This window comes from Physcomitrium patens, chromosome 15, assembly GCF_059467195.1.
Source record: "Physcomitrium patens ecotype Gransden chromosome 15, ASM5946719v1, whole genome shotgun sequence".
NCBI lineage: Eukaryota > Viridiplantae > Streptophyta > Bryopsida > Funariales > Funariaceae > Physcomitrium > Physcomitrium patens.
Genome location: NC_143424.1, coordinates 4,046,403 through 4,063,242, shown reverse-complemented (window position 1 = coordinate 4,063,242; position 16,840 = coordinate 4,046,403). Strand labels below are relative to the sequence as shown.

The window sequence follows — 16,840 nt, the reverse complement described above, 5'->3', positions numbered from 1 at the left end:
TATAATAAATAAAAGCTATGCAAGAATAGATGTGTCTTTTAATTAAGAATTAAAATTAAAATCAAACCCAACTTTCTATAGAATCCAATAGATACACCTTAGGGCTTTGATGCACTCAATGTGGCCAATCAGGGCATACAAGTCAATTTTATTTAAACCAGTAAAATTACCTACAAAACCAAAGAAGGCCATAATTGTATACTCCACCTTGTAAAAATCATAATATGGCAAATTTCAATTTCCAATTCCAACCTCAAAAAAATTCTAGTCAAGGATTTAAGAACCTACAATGACAAAAACATGAGGTGTATCACTTTTGGAGAAAAAGACATTTACTAGGTAGTTGTTGGATAGAAAATAAGATAGTATGTGGAAATTGTAGGAGAAAACATCCTACAAACATGTGTAGACAACCTGACAAGGTCATTCCTTTAAAGTTCTCTATAAGAAAATTATCAAAAATAAGCCCAAGATCAATTGAAGAAGGCAAGAAATCCAAATTCAAACAATACCTTACGACCTTCTAATCTGTTTTATAATTATGATAATAATTATTGAATTCCAGCACCCTCCCTCACGTCTAAATACATAGAGAGGATTTATTTCATTAAATATAGATCAACTTCAATATAGCCAACAAAACAAGAGAAAAAATTATCAAGATGTAAGGTATTTGGAAATATCAAGTGAAGAACAAGGTTCTCAAATTCTTAAAGCTCAACCATTGTCTTCTCATATACATTACATCTCTCATGGAGAAGCACCTAATAAGGATAAATGGCTTCTTAATATGCCGGCTTTGGTTGTTATGACAAGGTTTAGGTATATTAATCCTCTTCCTCACAGTTCAATTGATAGTAAAAATAATTTAGAAGATTATCTTCACTTCTCAAATTTGAATAAAGCTTCAAAGGAGGCAATAGCTGATATCAAAGATTTTAAAGAATTACTTCAAGTCCTTAAACGTAAGCCAAGTAGATTTCTAAGAAATTCAAAAGAAAATATCGAGACAAAGGAAATTTCTTCGAAGAAAGAGTGGAAAGGTTCTAGAATTTTTGACTTTGAATTTAATTCTCTACTTCAATCTAAAAGTGAGAATCAAGTTGGATCATATGATTTATGGGAAGATTTAAAAAAAACCAAGGCAAATATAATAATTGCTCAATTATTGGAGGTTTTTGCAATAATAAGAAAGAGCTTTAAAATATGCCTTTTTATTCAAAGATGTCAAAGATTTAAAACAAAAATCCAAGCCAATGTTAGAACTATTCAAGAGGCACAAGAAGTGAAGGCAATTAAGTTAGAAGTGTCTATAGTAGATAAAATCATACCTTACACCATTGTCAATGGAAGTAGTGGTTTAAACATTATGCCACTAAGAACTATGGAAAAATTAGGACTTAGTATTACTAGAACTTCTTTATTTGTAATAAATATGGCTAATCAAAGCTAAGACATATATATTGGACAAATAAGTGGTTGTAAGATGATGATATGAGGTGAAGAATACTCCTTCATATTTCATGTGATTCATATGCATCTTAGCAAAAATTCATATCCATTGCTTTTAGAAAGACCTTACTTAACGGTAGCTAAAGTAAAAATTAATTGAAAAGGTGAAAAGCCCCATATCATCTATGGGCTATGAAAAAACTTGACTAAAATCCTTATTCAATCTCAAAAATTTTCTTTAGCCAAAACTTTATCTCATTCTTCAGAAGATGAGATTTTAAGACCTCAACTACAAAAAAGATTTAAAAAGAAAGTTAGGTTCGCTCATTTGGTAGCAAAGGAGGCAGTTCATTCAAGTATAGTTCAACCAACTCCACTAAGATGTATGGGCCCTAGACTATATGACTGAGAAGATGATGGAAAATTCACACAATGGTTGAAAGATTGTCTAAGTTCAAGTACGGATGAAGTTGTGAATATAAATTTTATAGAGAGTTTTATCACTTATCAATATGATGATTTAGAAAGAGATTTAACAATCCTAGTTGATAATATAAAAATTAAAGATGTCTTTGGGATAAACTTTGATAGCACTCAAGTTCACAAGTTAGATGACTTAATAGAAGAAGGCAATCTTACTCTATTTTTATAATTTAAGTAAACTTCAAGTGATCTTACGGTTGAAAATGAAATATTTATCTATCTACAAATTCCAAATGATTGATACAAATGCCCTACAAAACAAGGTCATGTGCACAATCTTGATTGCAAATTAATAGATATATCTTTAAAGAATGAAGATCCAAAACTCATCAAAATAAGGATTCAATTGATAGAAGATGAATTGATAAGTTACAAGTTATTAATTATGGCATGTAGGGATGTATTTACATGGTCTTATAAAGATCTTAAGGGCATACTTCCAAAAGTAGCTCAACATAGAATTCATCTCCTCTCCAATTCTAATGCTGTGAGATAAAAAGAAAGAAGAATGAATTCCAATTTATAATTAATTGTCAAGGTAGAATTAGAAAAACTCCTCTAAAGAGAATTTATTCAACATGTGGAGATTATGGATTGGATTTCACCTATGGTTTTAGTCAAAAAGAAGAATGAAAAACTTTGAGTATACATAGACTACAGGAAACTTAACAAGTGCACTTAAAAAGATCATTTTTCTCTCCCTTTTATTAATACCATTTTAGAAGAAGTCACAAGTCATAAACTTCATACATTTATGGATGGATATTTGGGATATAATCAAATATCCATAGCTTAAGAAGATCATCATAAAACTGCTTTACTATGCCATGGGATACTTTTATTTATGTAGTGATGCCTTTTGGACTTTGTAATGCTCCAGCGGCATTTCTAAAAGCCATATCTTATGCCTTCTCTGACCTTTTGCACAAGTCAATGACAATGTTCATTGATGACTTTAGCATCCAATCTTCTAAGACAAAATATTTGGAATGTATTCAGGCTAGTCTTCAATGTTGTCAAAAGGCCAGGATTATAGTAAACCTTGACAAAATATTCCTAGCAGTTCAAAAGGGAGTTCTACTAGGATATGTGGTATTGAAAAAGGGTAGAGAATCCGATCCAGAAAAGATCAAAGTTATTGTAGAATTAAAACCTCCTTCTATGGTAAAAGAGGTACAAAGGACGTTGGGACACATAGGGTGGTATCAGGAAGTTATACAAGATTATGCTACCATTCTATCAACATGTCACAATAGTGCATGTAGGGGTTACTTTTTTGGAACCTTAACAGGCCAAAAAATTCTTAGAGTAGGTTATTATTGGCCTATATTATTCCAAGATACTTATAAATATACTAAAACATGTGATGTATGTCAATGGTATACTAAAAATGACCTAAAAATGAATATGCCTCTCCATATATCCCTATCTTTAGTTCCTTTTGAAAAATGGAGAATTAATTATACTAGAGAGATTCATCTCAATTTTGCTAGTGGTATAAAACATATAGTAGTAGCAATCGAATACTTGATCAAGTGGATTGAAGCAAAGGTAGTTAAAGCCAACAATGCCAAACAGGTTGCCAAATTTTTCTATGAACAAATCATCACCAGGTTTGGATGTCCAAAAATCCTAATTAATGATAGAAGCAAGGATTTCTTAAATAAAGTGATATAAGATTTGACCTTTTGATTTAAAATTGACCATAAAAAAACTACTCCTTATCACCCTCAAACAAATAGGCATACAAAAAGAGTAAATCAAACCTTGGTCAATATCCTTAGAAAAATTGTCACAACATCTAAAAAAGATTGGAATACAAAGCTCTCTGCAACCTTGTGGGCTTATAAAACAACGTTTAAAGTAACAATCTAAGAAACTCCATTTTCCTTGGTTTATGAAATAGAAGCTATTTTATCAATTGAATTTGAAATTCCTTCCCTTGAAATCACCTTAAAAGAAAGATTGTGAACTAAAAAATCTTTAATTGATAGATTAGAGCGATTAAAAGGTCTAGATGAGATTAGAAGATGGAATGCTTAACATATAAAAGCTATCCAAAGAAAGAAAAAAATTACCTTTGATAAGAGACATAAAATTAAAATCTTTAAGCATGTCATGTTAGTTCTCTTACAAGATATTAAGAGATTAGATTTTCTAAGAAAATTTAATGCCATATAATTAGGCCCCTATTTAGTTAAAGTAGTCTTTTCAAATAACTCAGTTTGGCTACAAACACTTAATGGGGAAGTTTTTCCAAGTAAAATATTTGAAAATAGATGTAAAGAATGTAAAATGTGATTTTTATCATACACAAAGTCAAATGGTTCATCCTCAAATTCATCCTTATTCAATCCCTTAAGTAGAAAATTATCAAAATTGGATAGAATTTAGAAGCTAAATCATTAGAATTTAAGATAAGCAATAATCATATTCATTTGTTTTGTCTTCTTTTCAATTTAGTTCCTTCATCAAAAAATTAGAAATATTCTAATTAAAAGAGACAAGTACTTGATGAGACTTTCATGAATATATATATATATATATATATATATATTATCTTTATAAACATCCAAAAGGCATAGAGGGGTTGGTCAAGTGAGAGGTTGTTAAGTTAGTGTTTCAAGTTTGAATCCGGTAAAAAAAAATGGGCTATCCTAATGAGCTAGTGTTAATACAGGAAAAGACCAACCTTAACAGCCAATGGATATATAGACCTTAGAAGGTTGATAATAAAATCTTCTTATATTAAAGAAGAATTTGAAAAGATCACTTTTATATTTCTTAGCTCTGATTTCTTTTTTTATATATAATGATTAAGACTTAGATTAGATTTAATTTTCTTTGTCTTCCTTATTTAGATCCATAGAAAATAAACTACTTAAGTTCTTTTAGATTAGAAGTAAAGCACTCATTCTGGTGTTGAATAGTTATTAAAATACTTTTATAGATAATTCTTCTTTTTATTCGATAGCATTTTGGAAGGTAAATTTTAGGTTCTTCTCCTTTATAAGTTATTCCAAATGGTCACCCTGTGTGAGTCATCAAATTGACTCTTTTATTATTTTAGAATAAAAATATATATTTAAAATGCTTTAAATCATAATATATAGTGAATAGTGTAGAAATACTTAGAGAAATAGAAAATTAAAATTTTAATGGTGGAAATAAAGTCTTAATAAGTCTTGGAGGCAATTATTCTTCTTGATTTAGTATTTTTATTGTATTGTTGAATATTAAGGATTTTTTATTAAGACCAATATTTATATTGGTCTTCTATCCATATGTACTACTTATAAAAACTATAAATATTAGTAGTTAGAAGAAGCATGAAAAAAAAACTTCATGTCATTTTAATTATTGATATAAAAAATAGGATTTATAATGGATTGAAATTGATTTTTATTATTATCAAAAATCATCAAGGTAGAAAAATGTATCTTTCAATTTATTTTAGTATTATAGAAATATTATAGAATTTTTTATAATTTATTTAGATTTTTTTTAGATTTTTTTAAGAATTTTTAGATAATTTTTAAGATCTTAGTAAAAATGAGTTTTATCACTTTGGGAGCCTTAATGAAGAAATGGAACAAGATTTGAGGGCCACAAAACTTTCCTAGGCTAACTAGATGTTTTTGAATACCATGGTAAGGTCAAAATTAAAAAAATATTGGTCCTTCTAGTAGAAAATAGGAGGACCATCAGCTAGGATAGTCTTTGTAGGAAGGGGAGTGCATAAGTCTCATATGGGTTATAGCACCTTAAAGGTAGTTAGGAGGATAAGACTCAGGCCTCATGGCCTCTCTTAGACACCCTTATACACTACATGTGAGCCTTGGTAAGGCTCAAACCCTTGGTCTATAAACAAGTTATTTTTGAGGTAAAATATTTTTACTTCATTTTTTAATTATTTATTTCATATCTTTAAAACTTCATAACTTATTCATAGTAATTCGGATTTATATGTTTCTTATGTCATTGGAAAGATAATAAAATTATCTATCTAAAAAATACTTTTTATTTTTTACTTTTATTTTACTAGATAAAAACATAGCGAACAGATTGTGACTTAGTTTTGGGTGTTGTAATTACTTCATGTCATTTATTTCAATTGCTTTGTGATTGTTCTTCTTTTGTTCTTATTATTTGCTTACTTCACTTCACACCACCAATTACAAGCAACTCTTAATTGAGGCCATTTCGTAACTTGGATTGATGAGTGAAAATTTATACTCATAGGTGATGTCATAGACATACAATTGAAGAAGATTTTAGAAGGTTCTAGAAGTTTTTAGAAGGTTCTATAAGGTTCTAGAAGATTTCAAATGGTTCCAAATAATTCTAGAAGGTTCTAAAAGGTTCTAAGAGGTTCCAAAAGGTTTCAGAAGATACTAGTAGGTTCTTAAAAAATTCTAGAAGATCATAAAAGGTCCTAGAAGGTTCTAAGAGGCTTTAGATGATTTAGAAAGTTGTCAAAGAAGGATCTTAAGCTTGCTTAGGGGATCCTCAATTTTGACAACTCACTTCTTGTGATTTAGCTAAGATCTTCTTGTCTTGTATCTAATTGTTGTTCTAATGTCAAGCTAATTCCGTTTCTTGGTCTTGAATCCTTGTCTTATATATGGTCCCTTATAATCATATTTTTTCTTAAGAGCCCTCACTTTGTTTCATAATAGAAGTTTTTTTAGGATAAAAAAATCACAAAGCCTTAGTTTTATTAGATTTGGAAGGTTGAACTTGTTTTATAGATGAAGATTTTTTCAAAAAATAAGAAATATCCTTTATTAAGAAAATCAAACTTGTGCATATAAAAATAATAGATGGTCATTTATTATCTTTTAAAAATATTATACATGAAAATTTTCTTTTAGATATAGTAATTAATAGTCATAATAGTTTAATAATATTTAATATTAATTTAATTTAATTTAATTTAATTATTTTAAGATTATTATGGCTAAAAATATATAACCTTTAAATAGACTTGATTTCTCATAATCTTGATTTTTTCTACAATTTAGCTCAAGATTCTACTAAGCAAGTAAAAATCTAGAAGACTAATATATTTAAACTATTTTTGATAGATACAAAAGCTTTCATGCATGCTGCAAAAGAAGGTTCAACTTTTGCTATATAGGCCACATCTATTATAGGTAGAAAAAAGATTCAAATAGCATTCCAAGTCAATATTAAGATTATGAAGATATTTTTGAAAAAAAAAATATATATATTCTTTTAGAACATTAGTTCTATGATTATTCTATCAACCTTCAAGAAAGAGCTCAACCACCATTTGAACCAATCTTTAGCCTATAACAAAACAAGTTGGCTGCAGTTATAGAGAATATTGATAATTTTTTTGCTAAGAACTTCATATGCCATTCTAAATCTCTATTAAAGACTCTTATTTTATTTGTGAAGAAAAAAGACAGATCTTTGTAGATGTGTATGGACTATTGAGGACTCAACAAAATCACTATTAAGAATAGATATCCTTTACTTTTGATTTCAAGACTTCTTCATCAATTCAATCAAGCAAAGATTTAAATCAAAATAAATCTATAATAAACATATAACTTAGTAAGTAATTTTTTAAAAATGAATAAAAAACTATATTTTGAACTAGGTATGGACATTTTGAATATAATGTCATACCTTTTAGATTCATGAATATATTAGCTACTTTTTAATATCTTATAAATGACATTTTTTGTAGATTTTTTGATGCTTTTATCATCTACTATTTAGATGATATTTTAATCTATTCTTAAAAGATAAAAAAATATGAACTTCATATTTTTTGTGTATTAAAAAAAATTAAAGATGTAAAATTACATGTCAAGATAAAATAAAATAAAATAAAATAAAAAATAAAAAATTTATTCTATACTACTAAGATTCACTTCTTATAGTACATTATTTCCAATAAAGACCTTATGATGGATCCTAAGAAGACTCAAACTATTAAACATTGGAAGATTTCCAAAATAATTAAAGATATTTTAAAAATAAATAATTTTTTTAATAATTATTAAATCTTCATCAATAATATTTTTTAGTTGTGGCTCTTTTTACACATTTGATTTGTAAAGACAAATTTCAATGGAATAAAGAAATTGAAGCATCTTTCAAAGCCTTGAAGACATCAATTATTTTTACACTAATCTTATATTGTATCAACTTCTCTAAGATATTCTTCATAGAAATAAAGGCATCAAATTTTGCTATAGATGCAATTCTATCACTAATAAGAGTAGATGATAAGCTCTATCTTATAGCTTTCTATTTTTTCTAGTAATCAAGATTAACTACAAGATCCATAAAAAAAAACTTTTTGTAATTATAGATATATTTGAAGATTAGCATCATTATCTACAAAGAGCTTCTAGTCAAGTCATTATATTTATGAATCATAAGAACCATGAGTACTTCATATCGACACATGTTTTAAATTGTTGCAAAGCTTGTTGGAGCATATCTTTATCAAGATTACTTATTAATTCAAAAAATAATAAGGTTTGTTAAATGTCCTTTCTAGGTATTCTTAGTTTGTATCAAAAAAAAATGTGGCTTTTAATCAACAAAGAATGATTTTCTTGAAATCAAAGCATTTTCATCTTCAAGGAATGAAATCAGTATTGACTATTGATTCAACTTTTTTCTAGTAAGTTCAATCAAGTATGTCATTTAATCTTCTTATTCATGATATTAAGAATAATTCTTCTAAATCTCATGATACTTTTAAGTTCAAGTTTAAGAATAATTTATTCTATTTTGAAGAATAATTATATATTCTATAAGACAAAGCACGATTATGTATTCTTTAAGTTCATCACGACTTTTCAACACCCAAATATTTTGGATATAATAAGACTTTAGAGCTTATATCTAGAGATTTTTGGTGGCTTCAAATGTGAAAGGCAATTAAAGACTATGTAGAATCATGTGACATATATTTAAGATCAAAAATTCTTCATCACTGACTTTATGGACTTCTTTAGCCAATACCTATTCCAAAACAACTATGGTCTTTTGTTTCTATGGATTTCATCATGGATATTTAAGTCTCAGATTTGTATGATTTTATATTCATAATAGTAGATTGTTTTACAAAGATGGCACATTTTGTACCATATACAAAATATATCACAAGTGAAGAAATAACTAAGTATTTCTTTGACAACATCTACTGCTATCATAAATTATCCAATGATATTATATTATATATGAAGACTCAATTTATATCAAAATTTTAGAGAATCTTTTTTAAGATTTCAAACATAGACATAAAGCTATCTTTGATCTTTTATTTTCAAACTAATGGACAAACAAAGTACATTAACTAAGTTTTGAAGTAGTGTTTGAAATGTATCATTAATTATCAATAAGATGATTGGAAAAGTTGTACTTTTATTTTTATCTATTAGGATTTTGAATCAAACTTACAATGCATTGTTCAAAACAATCAAAACTAAAATATTAATCTAATAGGTCTATTAGGCCAAAATAGGCCTGTAAGGTCTACTTGGCCCATTAATATTATGTTGTCCTATTTTGGTCCTTTAGTATTACTTTGTCCTACATTGGTCCATTAGTATTATGTTGTCCTACTTTGGCCCTTTAGTATTACTTTGTCCTACTTTGGCCCATTAATATTACTTTGGCCTACTTTGGCCTAATTCCTTGAGTGGAGAAACTGCAGGGTTTGAATGCTTCACCTGGAGACAGACCCAAATGTTGCACATTGAAGTTGATTTAGTCATTGGTCCACACATGATCAACTTCCATGATCATTGAAACCTTCTACTGCTGATGTAATGGGTGGCAGACTTTGTTTAGATCAGTATGCATAAACTTTGTCATGCTGGTAAAAAGGTCACTACGTTATTGAAAACTCAAGTGCCTAAAAAATAATACTTGTTGCCTAAGAAGATTGTAGGTGTCTTATGGAAATGGAGAATTGGGATGGTTGTTTCTTTGTAAAAGAAATACACAACTTGAAGGACTACATTGTTTAAATGTATTCTTGTAATCTTTAACTTTTGAATATGATTCCATGCTGATGTGTGGCAATGACCTTTTCAGGTATGTTTTAGATGCCTCTAAATGTAACAGTTAACTCCTGCACTGTTTGGATAGCCATTAAATGTTACTTTGTCAACTCATATAGTTCTGGATTGCCCACAGTTCTGATTTGGTGAAAAAATATCTTGACCTGGCCTGTGTTTGCCACCTTTGACTTGGTTTTCTGTGCCAAGTTTTGCTCTTGTTTTTGGTTATTTTGTAATTGCTCCACTTTAAGTTTCATGGTTTCATTAACCAAAATGTGTTAAAAATGAGCATAAGATGGTAATCTATAAATTTGATTTAGTATTTTTGAGGAAATTGCATTAGAGAATATCATAAATATTAAGTTTAACAGTAAGTTATATTTAGGTACATGCCAAATAGACCCATTATTTTACTAACCTCAACCCACCCTTAATGAAGAATGTGGTGATAATAATGACGAGCTTCTATGGCTCTCATCATAACCACTGTGCGACCACACGTAAGGTGGATGGAAAAAGCTGATACTGCTAAACTGGCTCAATGGAATGTTAGGGACGGAAAAAGGATTATATTATTTTCAGCCAACGTTGGCCAATTGAATGAGATATATATTCCTGGCCTGTATGCTGATCCTTCATCGCTGGATATATAAAGATGAAACGTGCAGAGTTGTCCGAGTAGTTGTCCGACGCAACTCTGCGTGACTTGTGCGTTGTTCATGTGTCCAGGTTTATGAAGAGGGACTGGTTTTAGATCGCACTTGAATTGATTTTGCTTTGAAAGTTCCACAGGCGTCCAGTGCTGCAGAGTTTGTCTGATACAATGGAGTCCAAGCCACTTCCACCACCTCTACCTCTACACCCCAATTTGACCTTCACACCCGTGGAGATCGACGACCTCTTCGGTGGAGGAGGCGGACCTGCCGCGGCCGCTGCACCCGCGCCTCATGTTCCTGTAGATGCACCTCAGCTCCACGCGCCTCCAGGTCCAGCTTAAGGTTGCTTCTGCAACACCGGCGTCAATCCCACTGTCCCAAGCTCCATAGTGAAGACTACGGTCTTGGTTGGGTAAGGCTTGCTGTTGACATGATCCAACAGCTTCTCAGAACCAACGAAGCCATCCATCTCTCTAAGCAAATGATGCCGCTACGTGTTCAATCGTCTCTCTAAGCCAATCATACTGTGAAGTGTTGTAGAGAAATAATTTGCATCAATTTGCATTAGAGAAATAAAGTGGGACATCGAGCATTTGATATACAAAATTGCAATGCATGTACTTCCACAGAGGTTTGTCTCAGCTGCAAGATCGCAACTCCGGTGTTTCAAATTGTTGCCATTACTGCAAAATCTCTGTGCAAGTACGTCCATAGAGGTTTTCCTTTGCTACAAAATTGGCATTCTGGAGTTTCATATTCGTTTGTCAGTTTTGCGAATTGGCTTGCCTGGTTTGCTTACCAAGTGGCTCTTAGCATGCCTATGTTGAAAGTTTTTTCTCGGGAAGTTTACATTGTCTTTTCAGTTTTGCAAGATTGCGATGTAGGTGGGTTCGTAGAAATATAGGTGATGAAGGTGATGTAGGTGATGTTTGTAGAAATGGATTTGTAGAGGTGTGTTCGTAGAGGTTTGTAGAGGTATGCTGGGATTCCGTTTGCCAAGTAGCTGCAGGTTTCCCTGTGTGGAGAACTATATCACCTAGGTGATGTAGGTGATGTTTGTAGAAATGGGTTTGTAGAGGTGTGCTTGTAGAGGCTTGCGTGTGCTGCGAATTCGTTTGCCAAGTAGCTCCAGGTTTGCCTGTGTCGAGAGCTATATCCCCAAAAGTTTATATTATTTTTTCAGTTTTGCAAAATCGCGATGTAGGTGGGTTCGTAGAGGTTGCCTGACCCGCGAAATCGTAATTCCGGAGGTCCATACTGTTTTGCCAGTTCTGCAAAATCGCGATTTGCTCCTAGTATTTCAAAACTACAAAAAAAAACAAGTAAAATGTATCACACTAAGTACCCCAGCCAAGTGCTCCGAAGAATCCCAACCAGCAGCAAATCCAGACTTGAATGTGTAGAAACATGAAAGGAGCTGAAAACTTGGTAAACCTCAAGAAACCATGCACAAGAGCAATGTTCCTGTGACCACATCAAAACGGTCGTGTCCATGGTGTCCCCTCTTGTATTGAATCAGGCTTGAAGGAACGTCACACACTTCAACCCAAAAGAGGGGTCTCACAGAGATCCCCAAGCTCCACTGCTAGTGTACAGATTCTCATTATTGAAACAACGCGGTGGAATCCACCGAGCATCGCCGCCCATAGTGGACGCTGTGTATGAAGCATGTCATGGCTCGAATGATAATGCGAAATCGGAACATGCTTGCCGCACCTTGCTACTGTGTCAAGGGTTCACTCATGCCGAGCTCTCTTCACCACCGGAACTGCACGGCTCAGCTCGGCTCCGATGCACTCTACATTGATGTACAACACCAGGCTCACTGTCTCCATGTATCAAAATGTGCTGGTCCTGCTATTGCATTGGTGCACAAACGCGAGTCTTGATGGGCTTCAGCTTCACTCCCAGACTCTCCGGTGACAGGAGCTCGGCTGCCACACAGAGGGAGCTCAGAGGGCTGCTCGGGCTGGAAGAAACAGACCTCGATGGGCGTTGATAGAAAGCATAGCCCGTGAGAAAAAGCTCAATGGGCACTAGCATGGATTGTGGCCTCTCCTCCGTGACTAAGGAACCACACCCTTCTACCTGGAAATCACACACGCGAGACGGGATCAGTACCTCGTTGCAGTGCAGGAATGCGAAGATGCTCACAGGAATAAGAGAAAACTTGTGTGTTAATCTCACCTCAATCAACGCATTGTAACGTCTGTTCATGGCATTGCTCATGTGCAGTGTTTCGTGGTGGAAAGGAGACTCTTCCCCAACTAGTATCAGCGTCCGGCACCTCAGAACTTTCAGATCCTCGGTCAAATCTCGCCTTCGATGGATTGCTTGCAGGTAGCGCATCACGTTTTCACTTCGGCCGTTGTCCATATACTGTAGACATGGACGTAAAGTTCAGGGGATCTAACTGCATTTAATGAGCACTCTTGGCAACTGACCAACACGAGCTTAAGAGTGATTAGCTTCATGCAAACACTTGTCCGAACAACGAGGGTAAGTTGCTTACTTGACACAGGGTTTTCAACATGTCTGCCCCTCCTACTGAAGCTGCTGCATCCCGTACTTCTGAACCAAAGTACCGTTTAATAAGGCTCTCCCTAACAAAATGAGTCATGCCGCAGAAGTAAAGAAGATTAATCATGGCCTGTAAGAACCAGACCCCAAACGTCAGTGCCTGTTTCATCAGGGGATAAAAAGAGAGTAAGAGCAGGCTTAGACAGAAATATCATGGTTTCATTGAAACGATGGCACATGTTTGAGGTTACCTGATTCTGCAACCATTCCGTCCAAGATGCACATTGGGCAACGGGTGACACCAAGATGAGACCTAATGCACGGTCTGGATACTTGCACTGCACAACATGAAAGACTTTTGTGAGGGCCATTCTAATCTGAGACTCCTGCACAGAACGTGGTTCTCGTTCTGAACGATTACAGGTGAGAAAGCTCAGAAAAGCAGCCATGAGAGTTTCTTTTGTTTGTTTTGAAAGATTTACCGCAAACAGGCTAAGGACATAAGCTCCAGCAGTGGCTCCTAAGCCGATCACCTCGTTGATCCCAAAATAATCTACAACTTCGGCAACTTGGTCGGCTAAATCATCAACGGATAGAAAGCCCTGATCAGGAGAAATTTCAGGTGCCCCAACCTGAAAGAGAAGACACAGCATGAAGTTCGGAGTCTTCGTTCCAGGATTTGGAAAAGCTACAAAGAAGCGTAACTTGGTGATACGCGTACAACTAAGGTTGCCTTTCGAAACTTGGAAACCACAGATACTCCTTAAAGTAGCGACGGTGCAGAATTCACACCTCGTGACCCGGTGGGTCAATATGATATATGCAAAAATTGTGGAAGAGCACCGAAGAAGCTTCAGGAGTAGAGAAAAGACCCTCGAAGCAAGACAAGTCTGCATTCAGAATCCGTGTCAGAATTTGAGTTACACCGATTTTCTAAAATCAGAAGCTACGACCTCGCTGGAATGTTTAACGATCAGAAATCATCTAAGACGCTGCAAAGCCTTAACATTTCCCAGATGACCAGAATAAGAAGCCTGCGGCTTACAATTTAGTCCCACGTCAGGGTAAGTGACGAGAGCGCACTTGTCCAGATCTCCACAAACAGTGACTGAAATGGGACCGAATGAGGTAGGTACCAAGTACTCCTGCAAACGAAACAGAACGACACGAAAATGATGAGTTCATTGCTTACTGCGTAACTGAGCTCCAGTCAAGCATTGCTAATTTGTAGGGGTCGGAAATTCAGACACAAGTTAAGAAACGAGTGCCACAATTTTCGCATGGCGTCTGCGCGTAGTGATCTAAACCCAACAACCGATACTGATAACTTACTGCTCGGAATATGGGAGAAGCTATACCATACCATTACTCCTCAGTTGCACATTCTTCATCCCCATATAAGACAATTTCAAAATCCTACTGATGGGAAAGGTCACGCGAGAGAGTAATCCACCTTTCTCTCCCCCATCAGCACACTCTGGCACGAATTCATGCTCTACTCTTTCCTTGATCTCAACTGAACGCGCACACGCAGTCTAAACTGAGCCAGAGGACGCGAGCGAGCAAGCGAGAAGTCTCCATACCTGCCCACCCCACGGCGCAATGTCCATGTCCAGAGCAACAGAATCGAGTCGCTGCTCCATTACAAGTTATCAAGTATGCTACTCTTCTCGCTCAAACTGTCGCGAAAGCTTGCCCTGCTCCTTCCTCTACATCGAACTCCCCCACATTGGTCCTCGTAGGAAGAATCTCGCAATCAGCAAACCCCTCACGTGTTCATCACTTGCAGCGCTTTAAAGCATCTGCGCAAAAGAACCCCGAAACCACCCCACTAAATCCTGGCCTCTGCCTCTCCTCCTCGGTGATCATCTCACACGCCTGACACCCCCACTGACTGCATTCACTTCCAGCAGTCGTAATGCAACCGAACAACAAAGTGGTATTGAAAGCCTCCAAAGCGACGTAGACACCCCAAGGGTACCAACTTTGCCCAACTCGTGTAGCTCTGTACTATCCAACTAGGTATGTACAATTTATTGTGGATGAGGCTACAATTGAAGATCCCTGGACACCCAGCTTAGCTGTGAGTGAAGGTGCACCTCCCGATCGGTGGTACAGTTGGTGAAATCAGCATGTCAGAGTAAGCAAGGACTGGAACAAAGCTACCTTCTGCACCATCACATGTGCAGCCACAAATTCTTGCAGACAGACGCCCTGGCTCTCCCACCTGAGAGCTAGCTGTCACAACGAGCCACCAAAGCGGAGTCCGGATACCATAAAACCGAATTTCTGGTGGACCTCGCCTCCACTCAGCTACACCTCACAACCGTCTTCAAGCACACGGAACATACGACTTCAAAGAGCACACACCAGAATCGAGTTCGAGGATGTCGAGCCATGAGTAAAATTACAATCCCGCACCCACGAAATCTACGCCAAGGACCTGGCAACAATAGCATGCAGTTGTTGAGCTTGCAACGAACGTGACGGTGACGATTAACCGCAGGAAATACCACCATACTGAGATGGTGAACGCGTGATGAAGTCTGACAGTACTTTGAGGAGAGCAAATGTGCTAGACCAGGGAGGCTACCATTTTTCGATAAAACCATTTCTTCTTCCCTTCCGGAGGTGGGACCCCGCGACTGCGATTGACGCTCGTCGTCGCCTTCCCGTTGCGGTAGCTCACTTCGTGTTTCCCAGCTTGCGTTTTTTCACTTTTCCCCCTTTCTCCCAGCTTCCAACTTTTCAACCTCTCTGCGGTTTTCCTCTCTCAATGCGGTAAGTGAAACGCCATCATGAATCGGATGCTTGGCCACCGCATGATCAATTCCCAATCCAAACCCATACCTCGCCGAGATTCCTCATTCCCCTGGTAAAACCGTTCCTCCTCCACGAGATTGCGATCAACCGGATGCGCCAAAACTGATTTCAAGCGCGTCCTGTGACAGCGGGCAGTACCAGGATTAGGGGATGGAGCAACTCGCATTGCTAATCCCGCAACAAACACTAATCGAGGCGTGTGATTTCAATTTCAGACCTACTGGGGACGATCCGTTCCAGTAGACGAAGGGAGTAGTGCCTGAACAAAGATACTGGATGAACAAACTTCATCCATCTACTAACCGAAACGTGGCATTATATTGGATGATACCACGGACGCATGCGCTGCTGTCACCTCCTCAACTAATTTCCGAGAACCGTAAACCTCGCAGGACGATTCCGACCAAGAACTGAACTTGTGAATGTGTGCATACGGCGACAATTATGCTCGTGCTCCCCAACGTAGAGGATGAAATAGGTGGAAGTTGACGAATGAGATCATTCGTCTGTCAGCCGTCAGACGGCTGTTGACTTTCCAACGAGTGGCTGTGGTGAAGGTCAAGGGCCTTGACAGGTCGGATCTGCCAGCTCAGCCTATGTGGGTCCAACACAATACGAATGTGAATCCGCCAAGTTTACCTTGCGTTTTTCAATCCAAGGTTTGGGGGTCAGTTATATTATACTAGTGGAAACTTGTGCCATTGGCAAGGAAAAAGGTGGTCAACAGCGAATATTTGTTAGTTTATTTAACGTCAGAATATCTTAAACCAGCCATTGTAGGTTTTTCAGCTAATATGAGGGTGTTATTTTTGGAAAAGGTATATTTTTTGGTGGAGAAATAGGGTTATGATG

The 16,840-nt window shown here is 35.5% G+C and overlaps 1 protein-coding gene across 2 annotated transcripts; it reads right to left on the bottom strand.

Moving 5' to 3' along the window:
* Positions 1 to 12,041: 12,041 nt before the first annotated feature.
* Positions 12,042 to 15,172, bottom strand: LOC112292227 (protein NDL2). Of its 2 annotated transcripts, none has more exons than XM_024540506.2 (8): positions 14,749 to 15,172; positions 14,211 to 14,310; positions 13,958 to 14,055; positions 13,648 to 13,797; positions 13,417 to 13,503; positions 13,158 to 13,295; positions 12,833 to 13,024; positions 12,042 to 12,733 (listed from the first exon to the last, which is right to left on the bottom strand). In XM_024540506.2, the coding sequence occupies exons 1-8, from the start codon at positions 14,806 to 14,808 to the stop codon at positions 12,503 to 12,505; spliced, it is 1,056 nt and encodes a 351-aa protein (XP_024396274.1). In that variant the 5' UTR covers positions 14,809 to 15,172; the 3' UTR covers positions 12,042 to 12,502. The 2 variants fall into 2 exon arrangements, with proteins under 2 accessions (XP_024396274.1, XP_090112402.1); XM_090256276.1 differs by having other exon boundaries at positions 14,529 to 14,834.
* Positions 15,173 to 16,840: the final 1,668 nt, after the last annotated feature.

What these genes read in the sequence shown, in the direction of transcription:
- LOC112292227 (XM_024540506.2), bottom strand. Translation starts at nt 14,808, where the DNA reads ATGGAGCAGCGACTCGATTCTGTTGCTCTGGACATGGACATTGCGCCG. An exon ending in CCCTGACGTGGGACTAAATT is followed by an intron (nt 14,056 to 14,210) that starts GTAAGCCGCAGG and finishes TTCTGAATGCAG; the next exon opens with ACTTGTCTTGCTTCGAGGGT. An exon ending in ATGTCCTTAGCCTGTTTGCG is followed by an intron (nt 13,504 to 13,647) that starts GTAAATCTTTCA and finishes CATGTTGTGCAG; the next exon opens with TGCAAGTATCCAGACCGTGC.